Below are 11296 nucleotides of genomic sequence, written 5' to 3' on the forward strand. Positions count from 1 at the left end.
TATTTTGTGAGTCCCATAATAACAAGAACAGTAGCTGCTATCGGACAACTGTTTTAAAATTGAAAAAAACTCAATGACACTCAGACATCGGGATAACTTGTCAAGCAGCCCGCGAAATAATTGTTTTCATGAATGTAACGCCTATCGAAAGTAACCCGTAAATGAAATATTCTATAAATAAAATGAATTATAATTTATAATTTTTCGAGACATGTACGTCCGCACTAATAATAGTTAATTGAAACTACGGAATACAGTAAATCTAAGTAAAGGGGTAGAGATGTAAACTTTTACTCTAAATCATCTCATGATACTTTCTGAAACAAAATATTTTCCAAGAATACTTTTTTTTAAGGCAGTAGATCAGTATCTACGGAGTTTAAAGTGCGTTCATGAGCATTACATGCGCGATGATGACGTTACTAAACCTCTGACATTAGCTACCGAAGAAAGCAAAAGCATAGTAACATTTACTATTTAAATAATTATAAATAGTTGCTTTTATATGTAAATGCATATAGTTGTTTATATTTATCTATACATATAGAATAGAAATTGTAAATATTGCTTGCGGTCAATTGTATGACGCTACAATTTATATTTCATCTGAAACAACGCGAATATCTCTGAACAAAGGAATATGTGATCTACTTTGCGAATCTTTGGTTTTAATACTAAAGACCAAATAGTTTAGAATTAAAAGAAATACATTAAAAACCACAAATATTGCTCTGTATTTTTTCAACTATGTTCAGTACGCCTGCGCACTTAATCTGAACTTAAAAACGACAGTTAAGTAAAACCAAATGCCATAGAAGGAAGTACTAGAAGCGCGTTATGAATTTCATAACATTTCTGGGCCAAATAAAGTGCAGGAACAGAAAGAAAATATTGATGGAATGCTTAACAGTATTTGTCCAGCTAATCTCAAGGCGCCCACTTTTTTGCCTAGTGTACTAATAGATCTCAACTTACGGGCGAATAAATCGGATGAGAAAGACTAACGCATCAATGGTCACAATACGTGACGAAACCTCAACGTTTCATGGAATAATTATTCGTGAGAATAATTATTGAGAATAATTTTCATCGTACAGTCATCCTCAAGGCATCTATCTCTCTTGGACACAATAGCTCCCTTAGTAATATGATGAGATATTACTAAGCCGAAACTGACTACGATATTGCTGTTGACTGGCATTTTAAGCCGACAGAGTTATCGAGCCATGACCTATTCGTGATGAACGAAGCCAAGCCGCACCAGTCTCTGTTCGACTCCATTTGGTGTAAATGAAGGAAAAGTACATATGTATATAAAGGAAGAAAAAGCCACCTACCGACCTATATTTCCGACAGGATCGCAAAGCAATGAACTTTTCAAGTTTCGATTAGGTCGACTTATTGAGCTGAGCTTCGATAAAAGATGCTTTCAGTATAAAATATCAAAGATGTTAAATAGTTTGTAGAACGTTACGTTTTAATGCTATTATAGTTAATGTCAACCATTCAAAAAAAAAAGAAAAAAAATTCTTTTTTTTTATATATTTTTAACTTTTTAACATTCAAGCAAACGCTTAGCACTGTAGTAATGCAATGTAATTATATATATATATATATTTTTTTTTTTTTATTTTTTTTTTATATAAAACACTTACACGTTAACTATTACACTTATACTCTCATCCAATCTAGCGATACGAATAAATTTCTCAAATACGAAAGCTGATTATTAAATATTTTCGTTATTTATAAATATGCAATAGCACACACAGATGTTCACATATGTGTATTTATATATACATATATAAATCTATATATTTAAATAAACCGATATCGGTTGATATATACGTTGGATTAATTCAATTCGATATTTTTTATTAATTAGTTGATACTTGGTTGCAATATTTTTTATTTGCTTAAAGGGAAATTAATTAATTAATAAATTAATTTTTATTTTGATCACAATTGCTTTGTACTTAGCAAGAATTTTATTTTGTTTATGATATTTTTGTAATATTATTAGGCGCGGTATGATTATTGTAGCTGTTGCTGTTAGCGCTTTAGTGAATCAAATGAAATGCAATTTTACCAAACACTCATTAATTAATGAAAACGATTAACACAGTAATACGGCGGAAGAACGAACATGTTATCCATAACGCAACACTACGAAGAGAATAAAAGTTTTCTATACTGAAGTAAACTGAACGGAGCGATTGAAACGAAATGAAAATACAATTGTTCTATGACGAATGACTATGAACTACTGTAAGACAATATTTATAAACAAGTTAAGAAAAATCTTTACTCGGATTACTTTCTCTTACTAAGAATTTAATATATTTCTCTGACTAAACAGTTTCTCTTTCTTTTTTCCATTCCAGTTCCATTCTATATAATTAAAATGTTCTTTGCGCCGACTTATTGCTTAAGCTGATTATTTGTATTTATACGATCTGCGGTATAAAATATTATATTTCGACATCCACAATATATCCACAATATATCAGGTCTGGTCTTCAGAAAGAGGCTTTAAAAAGTCAGCATGTTTCTTAAATCTAATTATTATTATTACGATTTATTTAGAGCAAAGCAATAAATTGCGCTAAACTACAAGTAGGATGAACGCTAGTAATGAAGACTACCGGCTCTTCTTCTTTTTTTTTTTTTGGTCACTTTACCAGCATTAACTAAGTCAAATATTTTACTTATATTTTACTCTCCAGATATTTTCGAGATGTAAGTAGAGTTAGATACTTCGAAAACTAGTCTTTGAATGCTAGAAACGAAGCGTTCTGGCATTCTGAAAGTATATGTTTGATCATAAGATTTTGTCCACAATCGTAGACGATGTGTTGCAACGGTGTGCCCAAGTCGGACTCTTGCAAAACTTTGACTTTCTTTCTTGCGACCTTGGTTGGATATAAAGATGGTACGCAGTTAGGATTAACATGCGAGAAATGCAGATGGAACTACTGTCTATTTTTTTTCGCAAATTTTCTCTTACATTTTGCTCAAATATGCTTTTTAAGGAGAAAGTTTGTCAATAATAGTTATTATTATAATTTTTTTCGATTAAAAAAATATATTCTGAGATCAAAATAAAACAAGTTAAAACATTATAGTCAAGTGTAAGTCATAGTTGTAGGGCAACGCTGACCACGCACTACACTCGCTCTTTTTAATAATAATTCAGTCTTTTTAATAATACTAAAACAAAAAGCTCAAACGATTACATAACAGGGGCTTCGAAAAATTGTCACAGCCGATGCAAATCTTCTCCATATAAGGTTGGTCCAAAGCTTTTCTCAATAACTGCGCTTGCACACAGCATTCATAGAGTAAATTAAGCAATGCAACGACTCCCAAAATTTCTCTCCAAAATTTTTTATTGTAGTCAGTTGAAGGGCTTTACCTGTGCCTCGTAATTTGATCGTGATATTTTTAGAAGCAGTTAACAATTTAGTAGCTTCGAATTGGCATAGAACAGATATACCGTTCCCAGCACAGCACTCTTTTAACGCTTGCTCAAGAATGGCTCTAAAAGTCGTAAGTAAATTATGCATTGATATCTCCTCCATAGTATTAAAATTAACGAGACGCTATAAATGAAAATAAATCGATCAATCTTTTCACATCGCAGCTATTTTAAAATACCAAACCTTTAAAGCATTCGCAATCTGTGGCTCATTTTTCTCTTGTAAATCCGAAATTAATTGCTTTTGAGTTCAATAACGAATTTTCTTTCAACGCACAAAACAGGGATGTTAAAATATGTGGACAGCGAAGATAAAATGTTAAAAAGCGAAAACAAAATGGCAAAACGAAGTCAAAATGTTAAAAACCCGGTCAGTGATATCTTCTGATCAGCAATTGTTCAGATCGATGCAATCATATTTGGCAGATCAGCGGCCCTGCATGGTTAAAGATGTACGAATGATGGGTCGTCGATTATTTCGCTTCGAAACCACAAACTTCCTACCGCTAGCAAGCTGCTTTTGGCTTAGGCAATGCAAAATCATATTTCGTCGTAATGTGAGTATAAATAAATTATACTCAATTGTAGAATATATAGAGCCTTCTTCTTTCCTCCGTGGCTTAATAGAACTTTTAACCGAGTTTAGCAAAACGTTAACAAGAATATACAATGAATATGATATAAGAAATCAATATTTCTTCTCTTTAGCATGTATACATTTACGATTGAAGAGAATGCAGGGATTCTTGTTCCAAATAACTTTTAATAGAATCCACATACGTCATGCAAATTTTTAATTGAACTATTGCAACTATTGCAAGCAAATAAAGGACGTAGACTGTCTTAAATTAGATATCGAAAGGAAAAAATTAATTTTAACAATATTTTCTTCTCTTTTATTTACATTAATTAGCTCTTTTCTTTCTTCTTCAGGGTTAACTTTAAAAAATATATTCTTAAAAAACATTATTATAATTAATATCAATCACAATAATAAAATTTTAATAGACATTTAAGTTATATATTAGAGTTAAAGGCTTCTTATATTATGTTACATTTTACGAACCCATACCAACAACATAGACAAATATACGTTTGTCAAGTTATAGGAATAGAGAATATTGACGATTTCATGATGTACACCGACGACCTCACAAAGATTTTGAAAATAGTAATATAAAAATATGATTTTCTGTTTTATTGAATTATTGTCACTTTGTGCGAACATGTGGGTAATTCTTTTTCAGCCAGGAAAGCGAGAAAAAAAAAAGTTAAAAAAGCTTCTTTTTTATTTCTTAATCGATATAGCTAAATTTAAAAAAGAAAATAACTTGTAATTAAAATTTTCTAATTTTTTTTTAAATTTCTGCTAAGAATAAGTTTGGCTTTAATGGAAGGGAAAAACAAGAGTATAAACAATAGTTTTCTATATTATAAATACGAAAAAAAAAATCAGACAAAACTCATTTTGGCGAATCCGTTAAATCGCTTCGACCGCGCTTTAAGTGAAGCAATTCACGTAAAAACTCTTTGATTAAATCATAAGTAGAGAAACTAATGCCCACTGCAATCGGGCCCTTGATCCAGTTCATACTTAAGCCTTTATAAAAGCCGTTCTTAATGCCTTCCTCCCTGAAAAGTTCAACGAGAAACGCATTTCATGTGTAACATGCTTGGGATATTTCCAAATTTATAATACTTGTAAATTGTTGTAAGCGTGGCAAGAATGGTGGGATATTTAGAATGGCCGTCTTTGGTTACACCCATTGTTTGCATTCGTCTCCTTACAATATCGAGAGGGTAACTGGATGTTTGGCCAACTGCTCCAGCAGCTGCACCGAATCCCAACGAAACCAAGGTATTTAATTTAGTGTTGCCGGTCATTTCTGAAAGTAAGATTGAAGAAAGCATTGAAGCGAAAGAGCAAGAAAAAGGCCATTCATATATAAATCTTCATAAGAGAATAAAAGTATTCGAAAATCTCGCAATCGATTTGATTGAGTTAGAAATGTAAAAGTTCCCGGTCTTATTCCGCATCATATCGGTAATAATACGGCGATAAATTTAATAAGAAAATTATATCTGCCTTATAAGTTTCTGTTTTAATCGACAATTGATGGGCTGAGCTCTAAAGAAAAAAATATTGAAAATATGTTATACATACGAGGTATATTCAAAAAGAAGGTTGATTTTTTTTTTATTTTATTTATTCATCAATTCTAATTTGCTCCTTTCAAGGAAATCCACCTTAAATTTAATAACCTATTTGTGGCAGGTCTTTTTAAAAAATGAAATTTAAAATTTATAACAAATCCTTTAATCCGTTTTTCTTGAGAGCAAAAAATATCAAGCCAAGCATATCAAAACGCCTAACCTTTATATCTATCAAAAAAACGAAAAATGCAAAAAGGCTGACAACGTGAACAAAAAAGATGATAAAATTCGACAAGCGACTGTGCGTGGCCACCAAATTTGAAAAATCATCTCTTTTTTAACACACCTTCTAGATACGTTTTTCCAGCCAAAAGAGTCCCAGTAGCCCAACCAAAAAAAAAAATTAACGGAGGATTGCAAATCTTACACCACTCGCGAGTGCTTATACTTTTTATTATTGTCACTCATGAAAATTAATGTAAAAACAAAGTTCGGACCTAAAGCAGGCGGCCTTGATGTCGGCCTCCTTATGTACAGTAAAAGTTTTTTATTCGCGTGGCATACGTTCCATAAAAAAATGCCGCGAATACGGAATGGAAATTTGTATGGGATTATAGGGGATACGTTCCTAGGTGACAAAATAAAAAAAAATCAATTTAATTGAATGCGAATGCGCATTGAGTTTTTCCCTCTTTAGGCAATTTGTTATTTGGGGAAATTGCTTAGCTGAAATGAACTAGATTTGGGATTTTCGCAACGATACTTTATTCACTCATTGAGTAGTAAGGTTCCTTTCATTCTGTTTGTTTACCTTCTCAAAAATCGTGAATAAAGAAATTTATAGCCGCGAATATGGGAATTGGTCGCATTTTTTTCATCCACGAATAGTGAAACCGCGAATAAAGGAAGCGCGAATAAGGAGCTTTGACTGTATATAAAATTTAAATATGAATTAAATTTCTTGTAAATGTTTGTACGTGGAATACACAAGTTTCTGCATAATTTTTATATGCTCCAATATAACGATTATCCAATAACGATAAGGAGGCACTAAAGTCTCCGAAAGTCTAATATTGAAATTTTAAGTAACATTATAACCTAATATAGTCGAGAATGTATCGATTAATGCAAATAAATTTAAAAAATCTTGTAAATACATTAACAATTGAAAAAATCAAAAACAATTTACAAACTCAATTTTTATATCAAAATTCCCGGTGCCTAATTTGCGAACACTTTCAAACATTCTAAAACTTAAGGACATACCCGTATACTCGCGTTTTAACGTCTCATAAGTGAAAAATGATGTACCAGCATATGGTATGACACCAAGAACGGTAGCCCAATACCCTCTGTATAAAGTGTGCGGTCCTTCTTCTATCCAAATTTTAACAAAAACTTGTCGTAAGGTTCTAAAACATTACGAAACACGAATATTGAGAATCACAATTTCCAAGCTATTAAACAATTTACTTACTTATATCCGGTATATTTATCAGTAACGGCCATACGTGCCCTCGCTAAATCCAACGGATATGTTAAAGATTGGGAGGTTATGCCGGCCAATGAGCCGGCTAAGAAACGTTTTACTTTAGTACTATAAAGCATAATTTAAAACATATAAGAATGAATTATGAAAAATGTGCAAAATAGCTTTTAGCCAATATTAGTAACCTACTCTGTACCATCTTTATCCACATGAAGTATTTTTCTCCATTGTTCGTGTGCAGTAAATTGTATGGCAGCATAAGGCACTATACGCGCCATGGTCGCCGAATTACCACGCCATAACGCTAAGATGCCCTCTTTGGTATAAGTGTATTTAAGAAATTCAACGGCAGCTCTAAAGCTGTATCGTACATTTTTACTATAGGAGAAAGGAAAGTATATTTTCTTAATATCACTATTTTCTTAAATATAATCTGCTCCGTCTCTCAGGTTGAAAGTGTACAAAGTGTGCAAATTTACAAAAAGTAAGAAAGAATTAAAAAGAATTCTGCTCTAGAATAGTGCTCTAGTATTAAAAACGCTCCATCTTTCAGGTTCAAAGTGTACAAAGTGTGCAAATTCACGAAAACCAGGAAAGAATTAAAAAGAATTCTGCTCTAGTCCTTGGGGACGCAATTAATATAAGGATTTGATTTTTAATCCTTGCTTTTCGTAGGGTTAAATTAGATGACGGTCAAAATTAGGAATAAGCTTAGTACGAATATAACATTCGGCTGAGGCCGAATCTCTTATATTCACGAACGAATTACCTTATTATATCTAATATCGCATGGGCTTGACCGATCCTTTCTTTTCAACAAATACAGAAAATATGTATGAATATCGCTGTTTCTATTCTACTTTATGGGTAATATTCTCTCTTTTGAAAATAGAAGTATTCAAGTTTATGTTACACTACCGATTTCCGATTCGATTCGTCCAAACGCCAAAAGCCAAATTGTTCGCAAGAAGTTGTAATGTTTTTACCAAATTCGGAGCCAATATCTTAGCATTGTCGCCAAAACATTGCACACACGCATATAACAAAATTGGTTCACAATTTCATACATTATAAGGTCTCTGCAACTTGCTTCCAGCCAATTGCAAAGTTTTTGGCAAGATGAACATACATACACACTGTACTTAGTGCGTATAAAACGGAAACCATTGACTTGCATTTTTTCATTATTTGCTCAGAGCTTTTCCGTGCCTTAATTGATATTTAATTTTTTTCGATTTTTCAATTTTTAGTTCAAACTTATTCGTAATGAAGGCCCAGTAACGTTTTGTTACTTTAGTACGTTTTAAAAACATGTAAAAGTGCTAATGAAACTCAAACAAGTGATTCTATATTTAAACTAAGGTGATAACGTTTAAAGAGAGAATGGAGAATATATGTGGTAATCATTTTAACACCTTATTTAATCTGAAGATCCATACGATCCAAAGGTGCAATAGTAGTTTTCAATTTTCAATTCAAACTTTTCTTTAATGAAGGCTGAGTAATGTTTTGTTACTTTAGTACGTTTTAAAAACATGTAAAAGTGCTAATGAAACTTAAACAAATTATTTTATATTTAAACTAAGGTGATAACGTTTAAAGAGAGAACGGAGAGTTTGTGTTAATGATTTCAACCCCTTACTTAATCTGAAAATTAATTTTCGTACGATCCAAAGGGGCAATAGTAGTTTTAGCTAAAGCTCCAGCGGCCGCGCCCGCAGTCAGACTTATTAGTACAGCATCTAAGTTTGTAGCGGCTAAAAAAAAAAGTTTTCAATGTTCATAACCTTTTGTGTTTGCAGGAGCAGGCTGTTCATAGTCTTGTTTTGAGGTTTCATTAATTTCTGTTATGTTACCGGTGGTCGAGTTATTTGAGGATGTGGCTAAAGGAGAGGCAGATGCAATTGCTGTTGTCGTCAACTGACCATTCGATGTCTTAATGGGCATCGCAACATTAGGCTTTTCCAAAAGTCGGCTCATTGGGAACTAAATATAAATAGAAACTTATTCATTCTCCATTAAAATATAATAACAAGACAATCGCGCCCATCAACAATGCTTTAGAAAAGTTTCGCAAACAAAAAAAGAGGAGATGTTTATAAGCAAAAAAAAAAAAAAACAAAAAGATGCAAAATGAGAGAAAAAGTTTCAAAAACGTTCTGCTTCTTTTGATTATGTAAATCCAGGCCTCGTTCAGTTCAGTTGTTGTCCGCCTATGAAATGAAAATATCCTTAACATACTCTTGGCTTAGATTCTCGGTTAAATTTCGGAGTTATGTATAATTGGTTGGTTGGAAAAAGGTAAAATTAAATATCATTCTCGAAAGCTAACCTTTACTACGCTACTCCAAATTCTCGACAAACTAGGCAGCTCTCATACTTGCACAACCAAATTACGATATCTTTTGCCTACTGGTTGTTGAAGGGTCACAGAAGATTTTAAGTAACGTTTAAGCTCGCATCCGTTTTTAACCAACCTTCGCTTACATATTTTTTAAAGGTTTTTCTTATATCCGCGGACTTACCACAATGTTGTGGATCCAATCACGCCAAGCGTGAGGCATATTCATATGCCCATACCATGCATGAAAACATAGTTCAAAATTTATGAACGCGAGTTTTTCATTAACGTAAGTAAGTCAAGTGGAATTTTCAACTATTCACGAATATATATATATATTTTGTGGGTTCTTTGATGGGTCGTACAGGGTATATCAAGTTTCGGCGCACATGTGTTACGCCCAGAAGAGCTTAAGACAGACACATCTTGTTTACATCGATCGATTCAGAAAATGATTCTGAATCGCTGATTCTCAGCTTGTTTGTCCGTCCGTGTGTCTGCCCATTTGTAGTTTTTTGTTTTGAATGAACTCTGTCGAAAATGGTTTGTCTCGATCCACTTTTTCGATCAGTAACACCTTATTTTGAAAAGTCGTTATTACGAAAAAAATTTCAATTTTTACAATTTCTCGACAAAAGCCCCTGAGTAGACTAAATTTAAACCAGAGGGGTCTATGGAGCACACTTCATACAAGATTTCTCATGAATAGCAAACCCTTCAGCAAAAAGTGTTATTCTTAATATTTTATGATAAAAATTTGTTCATACTAGCAATTGGGAGCATGGGAACTTGGCTCATATAGGACTTTTTTTTTGTAGACCTTAACATATATAGGAGTTATCGTGAAAAGCGGGCGCTTCTAATCTAATTTCTAGTTTTTTTACGATGGAATGAGAAAAATAGTAATATATTTCGTAGGTAAATTATGTTGGCTATATTTGGATTACGCTATATGATGCTTTGGGCATTTATGAAAAGTAGGTTTTGTAGGCTAAGGAAGGGTACGCCTTTGCGGGACATAATGTGTAATTTTGTGAATATTATTGTACGTTATTACAAAAACAAGTGAATAATTGCACAAGGCAAAGTGGTGTATGTGATCTAAAAGTCGACCTTAACCAACTACTTGTTTTTGTTAAACATGTTTTCATTATTTTTTGGTCAATATCTTTTAGTCTAATGTGCAGATTAACTTTTGAAATTTTTGTTTGAAAAAGCATGAAATTTTTCCAGCCATAATTATCAATCAATGGTCTGTACAATTTTCTTATACCTACTCAAGGTGAAGCGTTCCATCACGAGCAAAGCAATTTTAACCATAATAATTTCAAAGTAATCTTCTGGCAGACATGCGAACAAACTTTTTATTTATTACCACATTTTCGCTTTCTATAAATACTAAAACTTGTACGATTGAGCCGCGGGTGTTTATTAGAATCCCATTAAGAGCATTTATGTTATAACAAATTTCATTTCTAGAAGAACTCTAATGTCAATAGATTTCTATATTTAGCAATTGAAACAACACATTTTCGCCTGCATATTTAAGAAAACGTCACACAACGATGGTTACAAAAATATTGAATAAAATTTTTAATAAATCATTTAAGCATAGAAATACATTTATTTCTATTTTTAAAAATTTTGGCGAATAGCCAGTGATAGAAGACCAATAAATATAGCCAGGCTTATGAGTTTATAAAACAATGGGAAAAGTAGAACAAGTAAAAACAGTACAGTAGGATAAAGCCCATCATTAAATACCCTACACCGCTCTATAATCGAATCTTCAACATAGGGCGTTATCTGGGAAGCGGTCGAAAATGTGATCCGA

At 32.5% G+C, this 11296-nt stretch overlaps 2 protein-coding genes across 3 annotated transcripts in view; both read right to left on the reverse strand.

Annotated features, from left to right (window-relative positions):
* The window catches only part of LOC119641950 (signal transducer and transcription activator-like), an 11110-nt gene extending 8899 nt beyond the window's left edge, over positions 1 to 2211 (reverse strand). Inside the window, exon 1 of one of the 2 annotated variants that reach the window (XM_038040880.1) lies at positions 1656 to 2211. The gene's annotated coding sequence lies outside the window, so the exon portion shown is untranslated. Of the gene's footprint in view, positions 1 to 1337; positions 1546 to 1655 lie in introns of those variants that run through there. The other variant, XM_038040881.1, reaches the window with a different exon arrangement.
* Positions 2212 to 4461: 2250 nt separating this feature from the next.
* Positions 4462 to 10287, reverse strand: LOC119641925 (mitochondrial coenzyme A transporter SLC25A42). Its single transcript, XM_038040842.1, has 8 exons — positions 9647 to 10287; positions 8909 to 9107; positions 8764 to 8878; positions 7311 to 7499; positions 7110 to 7229; positions 6899 to 7044; positions 5178 to 5364; positions 4462 to 5110 (listed from the first exon to the last, which is right to left on the reverse strand). Exons 1-8 carry the CDS (start codon positions 9689 to 9691, stop codon positions 4942 to 4944), a joined length of 1170 nt encoding a protein of 389 aa, XP_037896770.1. The 5' UTR covers positions 9692 to 10287; the 3' UTR covers positions 4462 to 4941.
* Between the last annotated feature and the right edge of the window lie 1009 nt (positions 10288 to 11296).

Source organism: Glossina fuscipes, unplaced genomic scaffold (assembly GCF_014805625.2).
Source record: "Glossina fuscipes isolate IAEA_lab_2018 unplaced genomic scaffold, Yale_Gfus_2 197, whole genome shotgun sequence".
Taxonomy (NCBI): Eukaryota; Metazoa; Arthropoda; class Insecta; order Diptera; family Glossinidae; genus Glossina; species Glossina fuscipes.